At 32.9% G+C, this 25,462-nt stretch overlaps 1 protein-coding gene across 8 annotated transcripts in view; it reads left to right on the forward strand.

Moving 5' to 3' along the window:
• The window catches only part of LOC149806905 (ornithine decarboxylase-like), a 142,233-nt gene that overhangs the window by 92,888 nt on the left and 23,883 nt on the right, over positions 1–25,462 (forward strand). For 7 of the 8 annotated variants that reach the window (XR_016421262.1, XM_089959440.1, XM_089959467.1 and 4 more), the window contains 6 exons: positions 1,595–1,691; positions 2,895–2,971; positions 5,097–5,269; positions 8,334–8,471; positions 12,045–12,210; positions 18,638–18,797. Coding sequence is in view for 7 of the 8 variants with exons in the window: in XM_089959440.1 (XP_089815566.1) it covers positions 1,595–1,691; positions 2,895–2,971; positions 5,097–5,269; positions 8,334–8,471; positions 12,045–12,210; positions 18,638–18,797 (811 nt within the window). In the remaining variant the exon portion in view is untranslated. The remainder of the gene's footprint in view (positions 1–1,594; positions 1,692–2,894; positions 2,972–5,096; positions 5,270–8,333; positions 8,472–12,044; positions 12,211–18,637; positions 18,798–25,462) is intronic. The other variant, XM_089959488.1, reaches the window with a different exon arrangement.

Genomic DNA, 25,462 nt, shown 5'->3' on the forward strand with positions numbered 1-25,462 from the left:
GCAAGATAAACAGTTTTACGTTATTTCGTTTCATTTTATATAAGAACCCTATTATCATGCTTACAATCAGGCATTTGTTTCCTTACTGTATATTTGAACTGCTCAACCTACCTGGGAAATAATAAGACCTATTATATTATATTTTAAACAAATGTAAACATGGACGAAACTACTTATTTCGCATGGTCGGAATCAGACCAAAATCTGGGCCGAATCAGCGTGGAATTGGGGCCAAAATAAGCCTGGTCGGAAGTAATCACTGTCTGAATCAGCCTGTTATCTCACATCGATATGGGCTCAGATTTTGAATGACCTTTTTTTCCCAATCTACCATGGTATGATTTAGAGCAGTTACATCCCGTTTTCCATACGCACTTTTGTTTCCATAGCATTACTTTACCAAGATTTTTTGTTTATTTAAAAACCAGATCTGGTATTTGGTTTTATATTTGTAAAACCTTGAAGGAGATTATTAATTTCTGGATTTTGTCATTATCTTTTGTAAGAGTTATGGCCCCTGATTTCCTTTCCAGCTTTAGCAATCATCCCTGATTTCCTGTCCTGCTTTAGTTTTGGTCTCTGATTTCCTGTCCGACTTTAGTTATGATCCCTGATTTTCTGTCCGGCTTTAGGTATGGTCCCTGATTTCCTGTCCAACTTAAGTTACAGTCTCTGATTTTCTGTCCAGCTTTGGTCATGGTCCCTTATTTCCTGTCCAGTTTTAGTTATGGTCCCTGATTTCCTTCCAGACATAGTTATGGTCCCTGATTTCCTGTCCTGCTTTAGTTACGGTCTCTTATTTCCTGCATAGTTTTGCTTTCTGTGTCATAACTTTAATTAGGAACATAAAGTTTCAACCAAATTTATCATACACCTTAATCATATACCTTATTTTTGATAATAAAAATATTATATGGACATGGTCCATCTTGTTCCTAAATAATCTATGAAGCTTGGATGAATGTTATTTTCTGTCAGTCCTTCTGATCTTGACTTCAGAGCATAAATTTGCCAAGTTTTGTTGGATTTTGACTGAATCTGGAATCTAGTTTATATTGATGCGGGACTACATGTAGTTTGATTTTCAGTATTCCATATCACCATTTAAATAAATTATGCCTGCTCTAATTCATGTTTGCTTCTCCTTTCAACTTTGCTTTCTGCAGCATTATCTTAACAAGATTTTTCAGCTTCAGTTATGGCTATTTATTCTGATACGGCATTATGTTAGTTCAATTCTCAGTGTTTCACATAATAGTTTTAGGAGACCTATGGCCCATTTTTGACCATCCTCTTATGGTACTCAGGGCATAAGCTAAGAGGAGGGTTGGATTTCAACCAGATTTATGATGCAATTTTATATTAATGAAACCTTGATAGCATTGTATTTCAAGCATTTCACCTTGCAAATCATATGTCTCCTAATGACCCAGATGTTTCAAACTTTTTTTCAAATGCAAGTTCCTTTGTTTATGGCCCCGCTGAGCAATTTTTATGGAGTGAAGGCCCCATTGTGATGCACCCAGTGTTAAATGCCTTAGTCATCTCACACAGAATGAAAATGGCTAACGATGTTTTCTTTATGCAATTACAGGGCAAAGAAGAAGCCTTTATGCTTGGGGATTTGGGAGACATCATCAGTAATTACAAGCGCTGGGTTAAAAAGCTTCCGAGAGTAGAGTTGTTCTATGGTATGTTATATGCCGCTATTTATTGTGTTGTCTGCACAAACAGATGACACAGTTTTTATTGATATAAGACTATTCTAGACACCAGAGAAGGACTGTGAGCTGAAAGTATGTTTGCTTGTTTACACTGAGAGTTTCCATTTAGTTTGAAACATGAATAAGTTGACAGGTTAAGGACCTCCTGGTGAGAGTCAGATTAGAAATTATAAATCGATGAATGAAATGACTAATTTTTTCTTTATCACAAAATAATAAGGAATATCCTTGATTTTTTATTTTTAAAATCAGTGGGGGGTGTGTGGCAAAACAAGTGGGAAAGTGTGTGAATACTATTAGATTTAAACACAGGAGTGAACATTAAGTTGTGATGAAAAACGCAATTACAGTTTGGCCAATAATATAAGTAACAATTACATTGCACATGTTTATGAAGCCAATTTACTAGAAAAACAACAGGATTAATTTCCATGTACCATGAGTCTAAATGTTTTATTGAAAAACACAAGGCGTTTAGAACCACTAGAAAAAGACATCCTGGTACAAAGCTGTGTGTAGAGTAAATTCCAAGTTATTCCAAAAGAGCAACTTGATTTATTGCTTGGAGGCAACAGGCTGCAGAATTGTGAATGAAAAGAGCTACTAAAGAACAGGCTTACAAATAAATAAATAAATAAATAAAACTTTGTGTGCAGATATTTTGAAAAAATTATGCCTTTACTAATTCTTCAAAAGATATCTGTAAATACTGATTTGATTACCAGTTTTTCAATAAATTCTTAGAAATAGACTGTTTTACCTAATTATTTTAACAATATGTTGCAAAGTAAATGTGCAGTACTTTACTCTATACTTTCAAAACATGGGTATAACATTACATTATATATAGTGCAAACAGTTTGTGTCGTGGTAAATATTTTACTTATATTTGTATTCAATAAATGAACATTTATGAGTGCAGTTATATTCACAATTCACTTCTTCCTCTTTTAAACTCACTTTTCTTCCCTTTGTATCTGGAGGGAGAATTAAGTCACTTCTCCCTATTTCTTCTATATCTTAGTTTGTGACCTGGTATGTGAAGACAATTTATATTACAAATTGATACTATGATGATATGACCTACTGTATATTATTACTGACCTGTATGATTTATCTTTTAAGTAGAATAGCTATTTTTACACAATGTAAATATTGCATTTTTTCCAGCTGTGAAATGCAATGATGATTATGCAGTGCTGAAAGTTCTATCAGACATTGGAGCTAGCTTTGACTGTGCCAGCAAGGTATATGATTTATATTGCTTTAAAATCCTATCACGGAACTTTTCTTTATCACAAAATAATAAGGTATTTGACCACATAGGTCATGTTAGCACACAATGATGCATCCTGGATACAAAATAATCAGTACCAAGAAAGATCAAGTAATGGGACATAAAGCATCAGGCATGGGATGCAACAATTTGGTCACTTGTCAACATTTAAAATTTCATGCTCTTCTGATCCCCAATTCTCCTCTGCAAGATTTTATGAAAATTTAAAATAAAAATTGCACAAATAATTCTTAATTTCTATCATTTTTCAAGTACAAAAAGAAATTCAGTTCTGATATATGCATACATGAAGTGTAAAAGTGTTGTTCTAGATTTTGACTTGCAAAATTAGACTGTTTCTCAATCTTTGTCTATTGTAATTAAAATATAGGATCAATACTGAGGTCAGGAGTCTCACATATATACAATACATCTACAGGCATCATAAACTAAAGGAAAAAGTCCCTGTACTATGCATGGTTAATATTTTCCTGAATTCAGACAGATGCATGAGCTTTAGAAATGTTCATGATTAATCTTGGGAGAGGCAAGATTTATTAAGTTGATGAGAAAACCTCCAGTACAAAATCATAATGAATTTTTGAATAATTATAAAACTGATATTGTTAGCAACTTTAAACTGAAATAAAATTATTTAAACTCTACATTACATATGACTTTAAATGCGTGACTATGTTTTAAAATGATTTTAAAATAGATCATGTTTAATTTAAAGCATTTAGTGCTAAGTTGTCAGTCTATTTGTGTATTTCTCAGGTTGCAAGCATAGACAGGGTTTTATTTACATTATATATGAATATGTTCAATATAAGCTAAGTGCAAGTTCAGAATGTTCTATGTACATTGTTATGATGTTATTTGATCTGTAATATAGTATAGAACATCCTGAGGCTTTATTATTCGTTAGACATAAATACATTCAAAATATGCTATGTTACATGTTCTGAATATATTCTGTGCACATTGCTGGATCATGTCATATAATCAAGTGGTCTTGGTTTCTGAAATGTTTGACACATTGTTGCATGTTATAAGTATCTGGATGATTAAGATTCATCCATTTTGGCCTAGTGTTGCTAGTTTATGTTGTATTTTGTGCGCAAAATATTGTATTGAAATGTAAACTCAAATTAGAGTGATCACCAATTAATTAAAATCAAGTCTAGAGGTCTGGTTTATACTGTTGTATAATATGACCAGCACAATTGTGAAATAATGCAACTATCCATAGGCTTTGGGATTGTAACGGACAGTTGTAATGTGTTTGTTTTCCCTTCCTTGGTCCTCCTTCAGTCTTTTCCATGACAGTGTGTGAAGATGAATAAATTTTATTTTAACTCCGATCAAAAAGCCAGTTTTTTTATTGTATAATGTTGTGTACATTGATGATTATCAGTTTCTTGTTACCTATTTTGAGGCTTTATGTTCGAACATGATTTGATGAGTGTGTGTGTGTGATTTAGGTTTTTAACATAGCTTTGACAATTTTTCAGTCATATCACTATGATATCTGCAGTGTGACAGTTTACAGTGATGTCTGGCACTGGGACATCAAGTCACAGACATGTAGCATGATGTCCCATGAATCCACGACCTCCCGCATCCGAGGTGGATGCTCTAACCACTAGGCCACTGGAGTGGTTAGTTTTGATGCAACTTGATATGTAGGCCGACATAGTGAAGTATGGGAAGGACTATATGTCTGAACAAGTAAGCTGAAAGCAAATTGAAGATGCAGTGACAACAGTGTGAGGATGCAAACTTTTAGTTTATCTGATAAAAGTCCAGGTTGTTTATTGTACGATGTTGTGTCTATTGTCCATTATTAGTTGCTTGTTGCCTAGCTAGAGAGTGGTTTAGTAACCAGATAAAGGCTGACATTGTTACTACTAAGGGAGCTGTATTGGTCAGATTTCAGTTGGATTGTATATGTATACATGTACTTGTGTCATTAAGATCTCAAACTTGCCTGAGCATTCGCTACATCCACATGTATACTTATTAACAAGGTGCTCTGGCATCATTTTTGCTTATGCACATGTGTAGGGAGTAATTTATGAAAATATAAATTTCAGTTAGAACTTAAGAAAATCCTGAAACTTGGGGTGCAGTCTTCCCGCATCATCTATGCCAATCCATGCAAGCAGACTTCGTACATTCGCTATGCTGCCAAACATCATGTCAGTCTCATGACCTTTGACAATGAAGGTGAATTGCACAAGGTTAAGAAAAACTATCCAGGAGCAAAGTAAGTTCATTAATTTTAGACTTTACCACTAAAACATTACATTGTTTCAGGTTAGTTTAGTGTATGTGTACATTGTTTCCTATAATTGACACATGTTAAATCCTAGGATATTTTTTGCTGCATGATTTGAATCCCATGTTCACAGTTATCTCAACAGATCTTTCTAGCCATTTAGTATCCAAGGACTTGAGAACATAACGTCTGTGTAGTGGAAATAACGGCAGTTGTCAATTTTAAGATTTCATGAATCAGCAGATAGCACTTCTTTCTACAATAGACTTGTATTAATCATGCTTTACAGGATTTTTTTTGTTGCTGTGTGCTGATATACAATTTGAACCCCATGGCCCAACCATATATCCCAGGTCAAAATGTTTCAAACCCAATAAATCCAGTCCAGATGCACGTCTTCAGTCACAGTGATTCTTGCAACCTGTGGATATATTGTAAATGCAACTTTATGATCCATTCTAATTTCTTTTACTAGGAACTTCAGACAATTTTGGGCAATTATAAAAAGGAACCTTTTGACCTAAAAAAAATGACTTTATTAGTCTAAACACCAGAGCAGCAGATGTGAATGGATGTTTTGACTCTCTGGGGAGCTGAAGCAAATGCACCATAAACATCCTAACCATTATATATGTGCTTTTTTTAATAAATGACCTATTATCTAGCGGTATCTTCCATTTGCTCTTCCTGGAACCAACTGTACTTACAGTTGTTGACATGAATCAAGAATTCATTAGAAATGTTCAATTTAATGTAAAAAAAAACAACTATCATCATGGATGGGCCACAGGCATACTCATTAAAAATTAGAAATAGCTTGAAACAAAATTTCACAGTTAGAATTAAATGAAATTGACTCAGTTTGTAAATTTTCAAGACTGGAGAAACTTTTTTTTTAAAGTCTAGAAAATACAAAAACTGAAAATTTTACCTTGAAAGAATGCAAAACAATATAGCATACCAAAGCAATACAGAAAATAAATCATGATGAACAATATATTTCTGATAAAAAGCAATGGAAAATCTTTTATATGCCAGAGATACACAGTGAAAATGACAAATGAAAATCTTAGAACCAAAGCTGCTCAGTTAGTTAAAGAAATTACAGATAAAGACATGGATCAGAGAGACATACTTGAAACCCATTGATTTCCCTGTTATGCACATGTACCAAAGCCAATGGTTATGAAACTTGGAAATTTTGGGGTCATATTGTCATATGTAAGCAGCAAAAAGAACCTGAACAAAAGACTTTCTGAATAAAATAAGTGAAAGTGTTTTAGTAACATATCACTTTTATCCTAGAGGATCACTGCAATTCCCATATACTGACATTAATTTTTACAGGTAGCAAAACATCCTGATTAGAGTTCTAATCATCAGATGAGCATGACTAATTAATGGGACTGTCACCTGTTCCCCGCTTTTCTTCTCTTATTTCCTATGACATTGAAAACATTTCATTGGAACTTTTCATATTCATCCAAGATTCAGTGACTGGACTTTGGTGGTTGAACTCTTAATTGAAGAAGCAAAACACTACTGTCAAAGTATAAATATCTTAGGGGACATCAACAAAAACCTCATGTTATGCCCTCAATATCTCAAACCAGTGGACTTGAATGAAAACTTCATGTTATGCCCTCAATACATGTATATCAAACTAGTTTCAGAATTTTGAAACTTGATAATTATGTGGATGTATCTCAGAAGGAGTATTTCAATCATACAAAAGCAAGGTAGTTGTGACCTACCATATTTCATGTTATTTTTTGTACACGAAAAAATAATTATTAACTTTAGTGTACGAAAAATTATTCGTAAAATAAATAATTATCATTTTGTGGTAATGACCATGTACAAAAAATAAAGGGATCATACCCGGACAAGGCCTGCAGAACACATTACACTCGGCAACCTAAAGTACAAAACTTATGTACAAATCTGGTCTCATTCTGCTCTCAAGTCAACAATCTGGTTGTTGTTATGAGAGAGAGAGAATACTCTTTATTGTTCAGTTACCTGTCAGTTGCTATTCCTTATGTATTAACACTACAAGGGCACAACTATATTATATTGGCAATTAAAACCTGAATAAATAAATCGTTTTGGTTGTAATTATGAGATTATTGTCACTGTGCCACATGGCTATACAGACGTAATATATTTACATGCTAATTAAATATGCTTGACCTTTACCTTGGTCTTTTCCAGTAAATACAATAATTTGGTAAATGGAATTTTCTATTGTTGACTTTTAGCTGATAATGAAATTTAGTTTTTGATATTTTCTGTTTTCCTAATGTTGAGACAATTCACAACAGACCTTTAGCCATGCCTTTAATCCTTTAATTCCCTATTTGTGCTCTTCTTCTTTGTTAATCTCAGGGTTTAATTTTACATCTTTTCCAAGTCATGGTTAATTTAAAATAACTACTTTCAATTTTAAATGTAAGTTGGTATGCAGTGCATTTATCAGTGACAGCTCAGGACCGAGTCTCTCTGTCTCTCTCTCTCTGTGCAACTCTTGAGTGCATGGAATCATAAATTGTAAATCACACTTGCTTTATTGACATGATGTCCATTCCACAGTGATGGTCATATGTAATGACTCATATCTCCTCTCTCCAATTTAAGCCCAAACAGCAAAAATAAATCAACTTTAAATTTTACAGATTTAGGTTTACCAGTAGATATCATACTGGTGAAAAGAATATAACAGCACAGTGATGAAAAGGGGTTGCTATTGGGACATCATGATATAAAGGGATAATTATTGGGACAGCATAATAGAAGGGGATCATCACTGGGACATCATGACAGAAAGTGATCCTTACTGGGACATCATGATAGAAAGGGATCATTACTGGAATATCATGATAGAAATGGAGCATTACTGGGACATCATGATAGTAAGGGATCATTCCTGGGACATCATGATAGAAAAGGATCATTATTGGGACATCATACCTTTTTAATATATTACAGATTAGCCTTTGACTTTGCCAGATGCTACAGAACTTCAATTATATTATTTGCAAATTTGTTCCAGACTTGTGTTCAGGATGCTTCCATCCAGAGCCTTTAAGGTTGAGTGTGACCTAGGCACTAAGTTTGGCTGTGACCCATCCAAAGCACATCAACTCCTTGAGGCTGCTCGAAACCTGGGACTTGATGTTGTAGGAGTCAGGTCAGTAAAATTTGTCCCATAGTTAAGTTTGTAGATTTAAATTGATTACAACCTCAGGAATGTTTGTTTAGAATGCTGACAGTGAGGTCTTGAGAACTAAACTTATATCTATATGGTTTAACAGAACATCAATACAATCATGGCTATATAAAGTCGAGTATGTTCAACTTATGATCTCTCAAAAGTTATACAAAACAAAGATAAAGGCAAAAAAGGGTAAAATGCATGAAATATGTATCCTGCACTCTTTTAATGTGTCCTAAACTTCTTAACAAAAACACCATCATGTGATGCATCCCAGGGAAAAATTGTGGCCTCCTTTGTGGCCTCTTTCAATATTCATGAGTGTGCACTGGGCCAATTCTACATCCCCAAGATGCAGGTTGGTGGGTGAGAATTAAGAAGGAAAATAATTGAACAACATGCATATTGCCTGCTCCAATAAAAGATTATAATAATATGGAAAAACCATCTGGTACCTCTCAAATATAAATGTTTCCATTATGGGTTTAAAGGGAGGATCCAAATTTGTATTATGTGACTTTATGCCATTACAATATTGGTGTTGCTCAGTATTCTGAACTTCCATCACTGTGAAACAATATTTTGTAAATTGGGTACTTTTAGACGATTCATTTGTTTCTATACATTGCTCCTGTTCCAATATTACTTTCTTGAATAAGCTTGTTTATTATGTGGAGGCAGTAATTCATGTGCTGATATTTATTTTCCTCCATTATTTATATCAGCTTAAGAGTATTTTCAACTAATGCCATCAAGTCTTGAAAATAATTTTTATTGAATATTTTCTTCCTCTGATTCATACCAGCTAAAGATCATACTTGTTGTACCTTTTTCTGGATCACGAATCGCATTCACTAATACTTTTTAAGTTTTTGTCAAAATGTGATGTAAACTACATACAGAAATGATTATACAGACATAAACACACAGATGGATCGATTAAAATAAGTAATAATAAATTAGACAAAAGCTACATTAATAAATTGATTATAAAATGTTATGCTCATTACACTGCCAAATGTCACATTTTTAAATGGAGCAAAGATGGAAAAGTTTTAGTTTATTCAACATATTTTTCTGATATTGCTTGAATTTTGAATAAATAAATAAATATAAAAAATGAATAAAATAAAAAAATACAAAATAAAAAATAAATAAATAAATAAAAGATAAATAAAAAAAAATATTCTCACTTTCACCATGACCATATGTTTTAACCTTTTCAATACAATGATGTTGATTACTACCTAGCCAGGCGTTTAATAAAACAAAAGTAAAAAGGAGTAAAAAAAAATACAGATAAAGAACTGCAGGTGATGAAAACAATATGAACTCTTTTCTCATATCAAATTCAAAAATTAGTACACATAAAAATCTTGTTTTACATGTCCTAAAAGACGACAGACAAAAATGTTATATCTTCCCCAGAATTAAAAATGACAAATTTGTAAAATAAAAGATATATTTCCAAGTTTGTTGCTATATTTTAATAGGTGGATTTTTTTCATTGTAATGAAAAGAAGAAAAGCAGTTAGAATACCAGTACCCAAAAATATGTTTTACCTAGTTTATGATGATGCATCAAAGAGTTCAATCTGAAGCCATCGTGTGCTTCAACTAGGTTGATGACTTTGACATCATGTTCTTATTTTCTGACAAACAATGTGACAAATGTCAAAATTCATTTGAATTTAAATTTAAGAATTTTCTTTTAAATGAATTCCCAATTTTAATTTAAATTAGAAAGACAGTTGGATTATTGCTGCATTTTCTTGCACAGTGACTTTTCAGAAATATGGAAATTTTCGCATTTGTTTACTTAAATCTTATTTAACTATTTATTCTATTTTTTATAGCACATATTTGTTGCTTCTGCCGAAATGAAGTTTATTCATAATAATCAATGAACACAAAAGTGCTTGCAGTGTAACCAGTTAGTTTTTAAAAAAAAATTTTTACAGTGCAGGCACATAGTTAAAAAATCAGTACCTCTAACTTGTATCTTAAAGGGGCTCTACTTTGCTTTCATTTTATCTGTCTGATATGAAATGTCAACAAATTTTGAAATTAAGCTTATTTTCAATCTAATAAAGCTGGAAATCACCTCTTAAATTGGGCAAACTTTGAAGTACATTGGGCTTTTCCCATCTAAAAATAGAGCTTGACCATGCACTAGCATCAAAACAGTAATCTAAAGGATAAACAGGGTGAGAGTTGATGTTGATGCATTCACGATGATTTATATGATAATAAAAGACTACATACAGCTGTTGCCTAGGAGATAATCAATACATAGTAATATACATAGTAATATAATCTCCTTGAAGTAAAGCAGTTTTAATCAGCAGTTTAAGAGCAGTGATTATAGCAAGTAATTTTTATTGTGCAACGGGATCATGGGGGTCACATCAAAGTGTCACCTGTTGAAAGTTTATGCTATAACATTCTCTGTCATAAAATAATATAAGAATGATCAATCTATGTATTTATTTATATGGTACACAGACAGACACAAACCCATAACAAATTCTCACTCAGTCCAAATATAATGTTAATAAGTGGAGCTCTAAAGGAGATTTATCATAAATAGGAAAGACACAGCCATCGATACGGACAATGTAAATCCCATCTACTGCCATCTTAATGGCCTTTATATTATGAACAGAAGTATTTTGAACAGGTTGTAGCTCTTGATTCCTTTTCAGAAAATAAAGAGAATTATCAAGGGGTAAATGACACATACTTTAATAGAACCAAGTATAGCTCATTAGCTTCGATTGAAATACGTTTGTGGATAAAATTATGAAAGTCGCTAAAAGTCAGTACAATGTTCGATAATACATTTAATGTATTTTTCTTTTTTTTCTTTTGTATTTTTAAAACAAAATAATGATCATTTAGAAGTCATCATTGCAGACATAAAAAATCCAACAACACCAGGAAGCAAGTAAATAACTGACAGTCGTGTGACAATCTTAATCTCTCATACACAAACATCCATTTAAACATACATGGTACCAAGGGAAGGCACTTTTTAAAATATATATGCCTAAGTACTCAGATTACACAATTTATATAAAAACAATAAAAATTCTAAATTGCATATATGGTGACAACTCCACATTATAAGTGCCTTCCTTGGGTCCCAAGTATATTTTACTGGAACAGCTTTAAATGGTTAGTTATAAGTGATTATTTCAATTTATTACTCACTTTGCACTTTATCTGTGTCAAGTCCACCTTGACAGTAATCCAAGTTTCCTTGGACCCTTTCCACCATTTTTGATAATTGGACTCTTATGTTGGGGTGTCACATTTACACCCCAACATAAATATCCATATTCCTAATAGGGATTATAGAAGGGTCAGAGGAAACTCGGATTAGCCTTGGCTGAAGCTCAGCATTGTGGCTACTTGGGTGACTATGTGCATGCATGTCAAGGAAGCAGGGTTACTTATCTAAGGCAAGAGACAAAAGGACATAGTGAGCAAAAGTAATTGATTACTGCTTACAATACAAGGAATTCATGTGTTTAAGCTATGTTTCAGTTTCCATGTAGGCAGTGGTTGTCTGGAGGCCAGAGCATTTGCGGTAGCCATCCAGCAAGCCCGTCAGGTGTTTGACACAGGACTGGATCTTGGTTTCAATATGAACCTTCTAGACATTGGAGGGGGATTCCCAGGCTTTGTGTCACCCCTGGTCTCATTTGATGAGGTAGGACACCTGAGAGAGAGAGAGAGAGAGAGAGAGTGTGAGAGAGAGAGAGAGAACTCTAAAAGAAAAGAAAATTTTTTGTCCTACATTTCTGAGCAGCTAGCAAGAATAAGTGATGTAAAGCCCATCACATGGTCAGTGGCAGCAACAAGTTTGTACCAGATTATCTGATGTAACTAAAGCAGGACTGAGTATTTTCTGAAATGTTTTATGTCATTAGATAAACCATAAAAAAATAGTTTACAGAAATTAGAAAAAATTGTTAAAAAGAATTTTTAATTTATAAACCTGAAAAATAACAAAGTTCAAATCAGCCCTTTTTGGCCACCAAATTAGGGAGAAATTAGTCTCTGTAGGATTATTTGTTATCTCACTGCCATATCCAGTAGTATGTGTTATCTCACTGCCATATCCAGTATTTGTCTGCTGCAGCATATGTACACATAAAACAGTGAAAAGTGTGAAATTAACATTTAATTGTGTGTGTTGAAATGAGAAACTCAAAAAACTCCTTCCACACCTTTGAAGACCTCTAAAACAAGTAGCACAGTTAAGAATATTATGTTTCTGCAAGCAAAACTTACATTCAGATGTTGATTTCAATTGCTATGGGAGGCTTATTCTTTTCTTTAGTAGCTGATTGCATTCTGTGGCACACTTTAGCAAAAATCATAATCTGTCATAATATTGGAGTGAACAACAATAGCAACAACAAAAACAAGCAGACAACTATGCTATTTTCTAGTTAAATTGATCTGAAAAAAAATGAATGGTGGTAAGAAATAAAAATCCCTGTGTATATTTTCATTACTTTGATCATTGTAAGATGCATTTAGTATTAGGGATGGATGGGTAGGGGGAATTTAGCTGGGTACCCAGCTGTATTGGTTTTTGCCAGGTAGGGCAAAACCCTGCTGTGTTCACTTGGCTGTTTAAAGTGCCCATCCATTGCTATTATGCATATCTACCCTTATATAAATTCCATTATATTTTGGAACTCAGGCATTGACTGATTGATTGAATGGGACTTTTTATGGCACACCAGAACTGTAAAGCTATACAGCACCACCCAAAATAGAAGTCAGGCAGGCAAACAGAATCAGAATATGAAAGTGTGTTATAATCCCAGTATAAATGCAATATTCATTAGCATCATTGTTCATTGGTTTTCAATTTAATTAATTATTTTACTAAATAACTTTAAATTGTTGTATGTAGCCTTAAGCTAAGTCTGTACTGCAGGCTACTGGCACAGTATAACACTTGTCAATAAATAAAATTCAGTTTTCAGAGATATACCTATTGTAGAAAGGGATTATATTATACAATGTATGTTTACTTTTAATGTAACTGGATGTTTAAAATCTCTTAATAAAAAACAACAGCAGCAAAAAAATAATGGATAATTGCAGTTTTGTGACAAATTTATTGTTCCTCAATGGAACCTCACCCAGCCACAAGTTGTCTGTATAATTTGTATTGTTAAACAGTTACGTAGGCATTCACCCTAATGCCAGGGTAAGACTGTTTACCATTTAGTCACAGTTAAAAGTAAGAAGGAGCCTTTCTTCAACCTTTATTAATATTTTCATAATTATTATTGTTATTGTTGTTGTTATTATTACAGTATTGTTGTTATTATTTTATTATTATTGCAATTATTTTATTATTATTATTATTATTATTATAATTATTATTATTACTTTATTATTATTATTATTATTATTATTATTATTATTCCCATTTAGTAGTTCAATATTGTAATACCGCAGCAGCATTGTTAGTAACATAGTTATGGCAACATTGCTATATCACAGTGTGGTTAAATGATTTAGTGAACTTGGTGAAATGTTGCTTTAACATTGTTGTTTATCATCATGATATAACATTCATACAGCCTTCTGAAAATGTTCAAAAAAACTATTAAAAACAGTGACCAGTGAAAGCAACATTGTGTGTTTGTAACACATGTGCCCCATTACTGTCATACTGCATTAAATCTATAATTATGCATTATAAAACAACCCACACAAATCTTATTCTTAAGGGTTACAAAACAAATGTAAGCTTCAGAAAATATTATCATAGCTTGTAAAACCATGTCATATCTTATACAAATGTACTACAGCATACCTTTTAAGATGAACTGGGCTACTTCAAATGGTTTGTGCATTATTGAAAAACAATCTTCAGAAAATATTAACTTTCAAAAGTTACAAATCAGTATTCAGTTAGATTATTTTGTGGGACACAAGCCCTAAAAAGCTCCATGTGGAGTCATCTTCCATGTTTGAATCTTTTTGTTGCAATTTTTGCAACATATTCAATATTATTCATATGTCTGAGTAATACTTGACCAATTTTGGGGATTTTTAAAAGGTTAGAAGTATAGAGAGGATGTGAACTGCTGTTTATAGTCATGATATTGTGTTTTTAAAGAAGGCACATAATTTTATACTCTTTTAGAGGTTTTAGGCCTTTCATTGATCAAGTTAGATTATGCAAAGGCAGTTTAAATTAAATCTGATTTTTTTATATAATAAAATTTATATTTATTTACAGCATTTTGGGATTGAAATTTGTTTCAGAATTCAGAGTTAGGGGGGTTTGATTTAATGGGGGAAAAATGATGATAGTAAAGAATGAAAAAATTGAGACTAAAAATCAGATTGGGTTGTAAACTTGAATGTACAGTCATTTTAAAATTTCTTTTCCGTGAAAGATTTTTGCAAACTTAGTTTACAAAAATTATTTGTTATGGTACTATGTCTTCAGCATCCAGTGTTTTGTCATTCTTAGGCAGTGAGATTTATTTATTAAGCTTGTATCTTTTAGAAACTAAGACTGGTCATTTGGCCTAGTCTTCTATGTGTGAAAGTGTAACTTACTCCAAAACAATATGACCCATACAAGTATCTAAGCACTATCACACAATTAACAATGTTGACATTTGACATCCTATTGAAAGATTATAGCAGGAAACAAATATATTTATTTGGATGGTTGGATGGTTTATAAATGCAGCTTAAACACTTGATTCTGGCCATATGGTGCCCATGAAATGGGAGTTAAGTGCCTTTCTGAAGGACACTCTGAAGCAGCAGACCCTGAGGGAGGCCTGTACAGGTATCAAAACCAGTAGATTACCAAATGACCTACTGACCTTAATTTGCATAACATTTGCTAATGATGTTATTTTATTTGATGGTGACTACTATTATGCTGTATTAGTAATTACAAAGTTGTTTACATGGGTTAATGTGACAGCCCTGCAGCCTATTAAAAAGTCCTTTTAAGCATGTCAAACATGAAATCATGTAACTTACACATGTAAATTTGACAGCCCTGCAGTCCTTTTAAGCATGTCAAACATGAAATCATCACTTACACATGTAAATGTGACAGTCCTGCAGCCAGTTAAAAGTCCTTTTAAGCATGATGCCCAACCTGAAATCACGTAACACATCTAAATGTGACAGCCCTGCAGCCAATTAAATCGTCCTTTTAAGCATGTCAAACATGAAATCATGTCACTTACACATGTAAATGTGACAGCCCTGCATCCAATTTTAAAGTCAGTTTAAGCATGTCCAACCTGAAATCATGTCACACATCTAAATGTGACAGCCCTGCAGCCAATTAAAGTCTTTTGAAGCATGTCACACATGAAACAAAATTTGCCTACACATGTAAATGTGACAGCCATTCAGTCACAGTCATCTGTGACAACTGTGCATTGAAAATTTATATCTGGTATAATACTGCAATAATGATCTATATTTTATTTAGATCAAAAGGTTTTGAGATTTTTGTAAAACCCCAATCTGTGTTGAAGGCAGACATTTTACACTTTGCTATGAAATTCACTTATGTTGGCCATGTAATTTCTGCAAACCTGTATAATGAAAAGGACATTTTGAATTAGAGCTGATCACTCTGTGTATGTGCTAACATGTTAATAAAGAAACTTGACACCCATGGCTACTCTATTCATAAAAAATGGACTCTGCAAACTTGTATTGCTCCAAGCCATAGTATAATTTTAACAAGTCATTATGTACGTAAAATAGCTCTCTACTATAGTAGTATTTATAGATTGTGTTTTAAATATCAAAGCAGAGAGTGCATGTCATTTAATTTGTGAAAAGATCATATCCCATCCTTTTCTTGAAATTATGATTAAATAAGTATGTGAATTTAGATCACAAATGTTGTTTTTGTGTAATTCAGCACGGTATTTCAAGATGACAAGTAGACGACTATGAAGCAGACATGCTGCCATGTTGTGCAATCATGTGATTCTAACAAAAGATACTGAGAGTCACGCAACTTTTAAAATCCAAAAAATGGCAGGCATTTTGATCATGTTACCTGTTGTTTCTGTGCCTTGTTTTATCTAATGCATGAATTTTGTTGAGTCCATATTATTGGGAAACTCAGACATAGCAGTCATTTTTTCAATAAGCGTCATCATCATCAAGAGTTTTTTTCAGATTTAGTTACGTTTTTCAGCAGTACTTTGATCCAAGCCCAACATGCATCGGGCCTTGGCCTTCTCAATTCTATTAAATATATAATTTATCTAATGGAATCAAATTTCGTATTGTGTTCCCATCATCTCAACTGATCTGTATGAAGGTCAACCTGGTCTGTATTGGCTACTGGGTTTCTCTATAACCATTGCCTGGAAGAAAAAGTATTTTCATTTTTGATATCATAACATTTATCCATAAGTTATATACCAAAAACTGATAGAATCCTGGTAACAAACAACATCAATTAATTTTAAAGGAAATACATAAGTTAGATTCCAAGTTAAAAAACTGAGAAAACAATCATTTTACAACAATGAAACAAAGTTGTTTTCTTTTTACAGTAATCTCATTTCATGAAAGAAAACATGCTCCTCTAGCAGCTGATCATACTTTCATCGATTCTACTTTAATAGGAAGAGTATCAATGGGGAGTAATCTTGCAGGAATAACTTTCTAAGGAATTATTTTATTAAAATATTATTGGGGGAGGGGCTTAATAGTCTTTTTTTGTCTGCTAGAACCTACTCACATTTCTGGCAGCATCTTAGTGATGGTTTCAGTTTACAATCAGCACATGAGAGTAGGGGCTGCAAAATGGGCTGTTTTTTGTTTGTGGTGGTGGTTTTGGATTAATAGGTGGAGGGGGTCTGACTACTGTGTCAGAAGTGAAAAGGTTAGATTTTTGTCATGTCTTCCATCTGTAATGTTTTAAACAAACTACGTTCAAGCAAGTTGCATAGATGTGCCTTTGGAGTATATTTGTGCAAGAAAAGAGATGCAAAACAACAAGAACAAAATGTCATGACTTGCCTATTGACATTATGGATGTGCTACTGTATATCTGTGTTGACTTGGACATACAAAATATTGCCTTCATGCTTTTTGTTTCATCTTTGTAAGCACTGAGAGAGTTATTAATCACTTTTCTGTGATATGAGTGTCAATGTTAACATTTGTGATAAAGGTATCACTCTATTGTTATCAAGCACTTCTGATAAAAGGACAAGAATAAGGTAAAACTGCTGGTATTTGCAACAAAAGCACAGTGGAGAGAATATTGGCATACATGTATACTACATTCATGTACTTTGAACACACTTTCTTTATGTTTGTTGTAAGGACATGATGTGCTGTCTAAAGCAAACAGCTGATCAAAATTTCTGCATCCATGTGCTCAAGAAAAGAACTCAGTCCAAAGTACACTAACTTTACCAGTTATTAAAATAAGGAAAATGAATTCTGGTTGAATAGACCATCTAACTTTATGAAAGTACAATAAAGAAATTATACAATATCCTGCACGTAAAAATATTATCGACTAGATTTTGTCTCATTTAAAGTTACCTCTAAAGTCAAGAAAGTTAATCAAGTGGAAAATTCTTTTTGAAAATACTGAAATCAAACTCTGTGAAGAGTACAAAACTGTAGAGTTACTAAGCACCAAATCATTTACAAGTTTGTGGTGAGGTAGGTATATCATAGAAAAGACTTGAGTGAGATACTGGGTTCCTTGGAATACTTGGGTTGATTCAGCTGTCTGATTAAATGGGAAGGTTTTTGCGCTTGTGAAAATTTAGTTTTAATCATAGTAAATTTGGACAAGAATAGATCATGAAAGACACATCTATACAAATTGCTTGATATGTTTAGCCCAGAATGCTGTATTATTGCAGTACTTAATGTTGTTATCGATACATATTAAAACCATTTATACAGCATCCATGATGTTAAATCATTGGAATGTACCAAGCTTGGTTGAAATACCTTGAATACTTTGGAAACAGAAATGTTAAACAACAAACAGTTGGACAGGCATAATGATAGACATATATGTACTCCTAAATTATATACCAACAGTATGAAAATTAAATCCTAGCTGAATTTCCTTCCAGATTGCAGAGATTGTGAATGAGGCCCTGGAACTTCATTTTCCATCTGATGAAGGGGTCAGAATAATCGGTGAACCAGGACGCTATGTGGTGACTTCAGCCTTCACTTTGGTTGCTAATATTATTGCCAAACGTGTGGTTGTCAAGGATCACTGTGGAGAAAGTAAGAATATCTGTCACAAGTCTCCAAAAGTGCACAAAGTTTTATTCTTTGCTTTATTAATCATGTCAAATATAGCAATATTTTGGAATAGTTGTAGAGTTGCCAAGTGCTTATTGGTTTGGACATGTGTTGGGTCAATTCCTAACATCTGAGTATGAATCAGCTGCCTAGATGTGTTCCTGGCCAAAGCATTTCTCTGCATTTGCTTTGACACTACCAAACAAAGTGTTATTTTACCATAAAACAACTACACCAAAACATGCTTTCTAAGGTATACTTTTTAAGATGACACAAAGTTTAATTAAAACTTCTTATAAGGTTTATACAATGTCATATATAATTTATTAGATATATTATAGCATTTATGACATATGATATAAAAGTATGAGATATCCAAATTAACTGTTTATGAGCCACCTTATCTATTTTAACAAATATGTTATGAATGTACGAGATATATTTTATATAAGCTATCTCATACATTTTTGTGTGATATCTCATAGTCTTGTAAAAGCTCTCATACATTTTTGTGTGATATCTCATAATCTTGTAAAAGTTATCTCATACATTTTCGTGTGATATCTCATAATCTTGTAAAAGCTATCTTATACACTTCAGAATATATTTTATATATTGTCCAAACTATCTTTTAATCTTTTTATCAGATATCATACTCAAATGAATCTTGCAGGAATTGTATTAGATATATTACAAAATATAAAACATGTCTAATAAAGTTTATGAGATATCAAGTTTTGTTGGATATCTTATCAAATCAACAAGATATTATATAACTTCCTAAGATATATTTATTAAAATTGGATGACAAATATCTTTGGAAAGCATGTAAGATAATTTACAATGCATAATTGTATATGATATCGTAATAAGTTTCTCACATGCCAAATTAATATTCATTCCATGCACTACATAACTCAATGCTATAAATGATAATTAAGTTTTTTCAAACATAGGCTTTTGCTAGATATTTTATATCATATGTATGACATTTTTGAGTTAGAACCATCTTTGTTTATAATATACATTTGAAATTGTATATATTTTACTATTTGTTTGATATTTTATGCATATGTACGGTATCTTTATAAAGTTTTGAAAACACCTTACATATATCTATTTTAATGTAATGTAATGGAACACGTAATGTTAAGGTTTGCCAGAGGAAATGTATATAATCTACTTCAAGAATAATCACAACCCTTCAAATCAGAAGCTATCTTAAGAGCCAGGTCATCTCAAAGTATATTTATAACAAAAAGGGGTACAATCATTCAAGAAAATCAAGACTTTTACAGATATATTTTGACTTCTGTAGAAAAGTTTTAAATGGAATTCATAGAATCTTGAGAAGTCAGTAAATTTCAGGAATGTCATGAAAAGACTTTAAATTTTATTTTTAATTTGAAATGTTATGTATATCTATATTTTGTGTTGAACTGTTGTCCATGATTGTAGTTTGTAATGGTCACTTGTAAACAACATATTACATAACTTTTATTCATGATTGACTGCTCCAGTGGCTTAAGTGGTTACAGTTTCCACCTTGAATGTGGGAGGTAGTGGGTTGGAACCCCGGCCAAGTCATACCAAAGACTTTTAAAAATGGTACTAGCATCTGCCTCACTTGGCACTCCGCATCAAGTGGTTAGTGTTAGAACTTGTCAGCCTGGTGCCAGGATAATGTGTCATGGTGGGACATAATGCTAGAGATCACTATAAACTGCCACACTGCAGACATCTTGGCGATGTGACTAAAATTGTTAAAGCTACATGGCCTTTTGACTTTAGAAGGTTCTAATAGGTGTATCTGCTTTTGGCATTGCTTATATTTTATAAATATATGTAGGTTGTTTACTGATGTTTGGTTCTGTGTGAATGTGATTGGAAAATGGCCCACATTCAAGTTTTGTTATCGTGTCATAGGATTTTATACAAAGGTTGTTTACATCAGAACTATTCATTCCTATTTTAATATCTGTTTAGTGCAATTAGTCTTTTAGTAATGTGTTCAGTTGTAATTTGAGAAGACTTATATATTTAAATTATTTATTGGAATTACAAAGTGCTTAGTGACTTTTGGACTAAAAACATTATTTTGGGATTATTGTGAATTTATTCAATGACATTTTAGATTATATCATGTTAATACATCAAGATTGTTGGCACATCAACAAATTTATGACTATTGGCACATCAGCAAATTCAAGATCGGAATTCATTTGGAACACCACTGGAATTCATTTGGAAGATACTATACTTTCTGACTTGTGATTGAACTTTTAGGACTATTTGGAATTTATTCAAAATACTGTAAGTTCCTCTTAAATTTTCACTTTGTATTCTTGGGAAATAAAGTATTTGTTGAATTAAACCTTTTAGATTTTTCTTTTTTTCTTTTACTTAGTTTAAGGCCATAGAGTCATACCATTCCAATGGCCTAAGTGGTTAGAGCATCCACCTCTGATGGGGTAGGTCATGGGTTCAAATCCCAGCCCTGTCATACCAAAGTCTTATAAAAATGGTACTAGCAGCTGCCTTGCAAGTACTTAGAATTAAGAGGTTAGTGTTAGGAGTTTTCTGCCTGGTGTCAGGATAATGTGACTGGGTGGAACATAATGCTACATGTCTGCAGCATGATGCCTATTAGTACTGGATGTCACTATAAACTGCCACACTGCAGACATCATAGTAATATGACTAAAATTGTTAAAGCTACATTATAAATATTAAAAAAACACACTACACATGATAGAGTCATAACAGAAGATTTCTTGAATTTTGTTAGATGGCCTTGAAAAGTCTGAATTGTGATCACCAGTTCATTTATAAATGTTACAAATAAATTTTTGATTATTTTGTAATTCTTTGAAAGTGAGAAACACTTTTCAGAAAGTTAAAAACACTAGAGGTGAATGTGCTTTAGAAGAGCTAAATATTGCCACTATCAGAAGACTGAACAAATTGTAGCCAATTGAACTGAAGTATGATCTTTATATATCATTTTTCTGATTTCAAAGATTGCATTTTATGAATACACCAGTCTTAAAAATCCTGGTAAAGTCCATAAAATGAGCCATTTTTGTCATCACTTTTGAAAATGTTTTCATTGCACTTCCAAAATTTGACTTTGACAATTGTACAATATCTTAGGTATTTTGTAGTTACGCAGTACTGGGTGCATGTTTCAGAGTCTATATGCTCAGTCTCACAATATGGGGTTTTTGTTGGTGCAAAATGCAGTCACTAGCAATCACTAGCAACATGCATGTTGGCAAAATCAATATTTTTTCAGCAGTAGAAACTAAATGTATTCCTTTCATTTAATTGGGGGTGGGGGCACAGTGGCAAAGGCCATGCAACATAAGTGATGTATTATTTACATTGACAGGCTATATAAATGTATTCGGAATGCTCTTGAATGATGAGAAGGCTTAGGCACATTTTAAAAACATGACTGATCACAGACAGTTGACTCCATGACACTGGGTACATCATGGTTTAAGAGTTAAACATGAGGTAGCAGGAATCAAATTTGTGCTGTCTACTGCATAATCCAGCAGCAAAGTTGCTTACCTAGTGGGAAAAGTTTTTATCTATGAAAGTTACAAGTTTTAAAAGTTACTTCCATTATATTGCCATCACTTACAGATCGTTCAAAAATTTTAATGAAGAACAATTTCTCAATGACCTATATAAAGTTCCATGGAATATGATCCAAAATTTGGATGACATAGATGAAGCCATGAGGGTGTGGACTGACTTATTCATGGATGTAGTATCTAAGCATGCACCACTGAAAGTACATCGAGTAAAGACTGAAATTCAACCTGATTGGCTTACTACCGAAATCCTAGATGCTACGAAAACACGAGACAAATTCAAGGCTATGGAAAACCACGCACAATATAAAGTATGGAGAAATAAAATAACAAGTATGATTAAAAAAGCTAAAAAACCTTATTATCAATCATTGCTTGCAAACAAAAAGAGCAACACAAACTCCATTTGGAAAGTCTTCAATGAACCCACTGGAGGAAAGCACAAAAACAGACAAGTAAAATTCACTCACTTCTGGTAAATGACACCATAGTCACTGATGAAACTGACATTGCAAATGTTTTCAATGATTTTTTCACCAACATTACCACAAAGTTAAAAGAACCAGTGATAGAAAACAACTTTAATGAACTGAAAAAGTTCTGCAGCAGTAAAATCTCTAAGGAGGTATGTTTCTCTATCCCACCAGTGTCAAAAAACTTTGTTAAAAAATGTCTCAGTGAACTTGATACCAAGAAAGCTACAGGACTTGATCAGATTGGTCCACAACTCATTAAATCTTCTGCCTCTGCTATTGTAGATAGCATAACATTCATAATTAATTTAAGTATTGCAACCTCATCTGTCCCCAAAATATGGAAAACTGCAAAAGTAACTCCTATTCACAAATCTGGTTCTAAGGATGATGCTGATAACTACCGACCAATCTCAATACTACCAAACTGGTCAAAATTGATTGAAAAACATGTCCATGACTCATTCATGTCATATTTAACCAAACACTTGCTGTTACACCCTAATCAATCAGGCTTTAGACAGAACCATTCCTGTGAGACTGCCATGATCTCCCAAACTGATAAATGGCTTCAAGCACTTGACCAAGGTAGAATGATAGGAACTGTATTTATAGATTTCAGGAAAGCTTTTGACATGGTGGATCATGAAATCCTTTCGAAGAAACTGAAAGTCTACCAGTGTGATGAAAGAACAATTAGATGGTTTACTTCGTACTTAAATGAGAGACCACAACATGTTTACATAAATAATGTTCTGTCTGAACCTGAAACAGTTAGATATGGAGTACCACAAGGCTCAATTCTGGGTCCATTACTATTTATTTTACTTATTAATGACCAACCACTTTTACTAAGAGACTCAATATCATTTACAGATCTCTATGCAGATGACATAGCATTGTCAGATATCCAAAACACAAAGCATGAGCTCGAAATTTCTTTACACAATGCACTAAACAAACTGGAAAACTGGTGCACATGTAATGGCATGGTGGTAAATACTGGTAAAACTAAAATATTACTTATCTCAACATGGCAAAGAAGGACAAATCTTGATAGTGATGAACTATATCTGACATGGAAGGATTCAAATCTGCAAATGGTCTGTCATGATAGACTACTTGGTGTTCTGGTAGATAATAACCTATCATGGACTGAACATATCAAACATATCAGTAAAAAAGTCAATTCAAGTTTATGGCTTCTCAGTAGGATAAGACATTTTCTCCCTGAAAGGCACAGAAAACTATTTTATAACAGTTACATACAACCCTATTTGGACTACTGTAGTGCAGTATGGGGTAATTCAAATGATAAAAACATAGCAAAGCTGGCACATCTTCAAAAAAGAGCATTTGGGCTAATATCAATCCAGAAAGAAAGCAAGGAAAGTTTAGCTGGTAGGTTAAAAATATTACCTATTAAAGACTGAGTCTGTTTGAGAAAAGCCAAATTCATGATATCTCATAATAGTGCTCCTGAATATTTACAATCACTATTCCAGTATAGGCTACCTGGTACTCCCCACCTGCGATCCATATCTATCAAACAGTATAAAATTCCCAAACCAAATAAGGAGTTATTTAAAAAAAGTTTCCAATACTCTGGAACTCTGCTCTGGAATAGTATTCCTGTTGAGATTAGAAATGCCCACTCTATTTCCTTCTTCCAAACCCAATATATCCAGTGGCTTCAGAGATGCAGCTTAAATAAATTCCTTTATATGAGGGCCTCAAGGTAGATTAGTTTTTAGCTAATTGTGTTACCCTCTTTAAATAAGGTCATTATTATTATTTTTATTATTATTATTATTATTATTATTATTATTATCACTCATTTGTGAACATTTTATCTACAATCATTGGGCAGAGATGACACTGAATTACACGCATTCAACAGATGGAGTTATTGTGTATACTTTTCAAATGATGCTAATTTATTGGTACTTCTTCATTGTGAAGGCCCTTGCTGGAAGATTCTCTGACTCTAGACATAATTAACTTTCAATTTGACGGAAATTTCAGCATTTTGACATTTATACTTAGAGAAACGTGTTGGAAAGGCTGTTTTTAATTTATATAATGTAAAGCTTACATGATTGGGAGTTCCTTCTTTTCACGTTTCTTTTGAAGTAAATGGTGAGGTAAGGTGAAGTTGTACACGAGTTTTAAATTTGTGTTTCTCAAACTAATGTTGAGAAACTGTAGCTTATGCCCACATTCATTGTCCTTATTAATCTGGAAGAAAAGAATAAGGGTGTATGGAAAATTCTTAGAGACATACTGATATGTTCTGAAAAGCAGTGGAAAAAAGCGAGAAAGTACTGGTCTGGATTATCTGGTAAGATAGCGCAGGTGGTAGAATGCTTGGCTAGTGTAAGAGGTCCCAGGTTCAAGCCCTGATCTAGGTGTGAATTCATTTTTACCTGTTATAAAGGAATTTGTTGTTCTTTTAAACCTGTTAATAGAATCATAGTTGATCCATCAAATGTATATTGAATTAGTAAGAATGTTGGCCTTCAGTATCATTTGTCTCTAACATTAACTTATTTTGTGGGTCTACAAGAGATGA

Source organism: Sinohyriopsis cumingii, chromosome 1, assembly GCF_028554795.1.
Source record: "Sinohyriopsis cumingii isolate HCF-2022 chromosome 1, ASM2855479v2, whole genome shotgun sequence".
NCBI classification, from domain to species: domain Eukaryota; kingdom Metazoa; phylum Mollusca; class Bivalvia; order Unionida; family Unionidae; genus Sinohyriopsis; species Sinohyriopsis cumingii.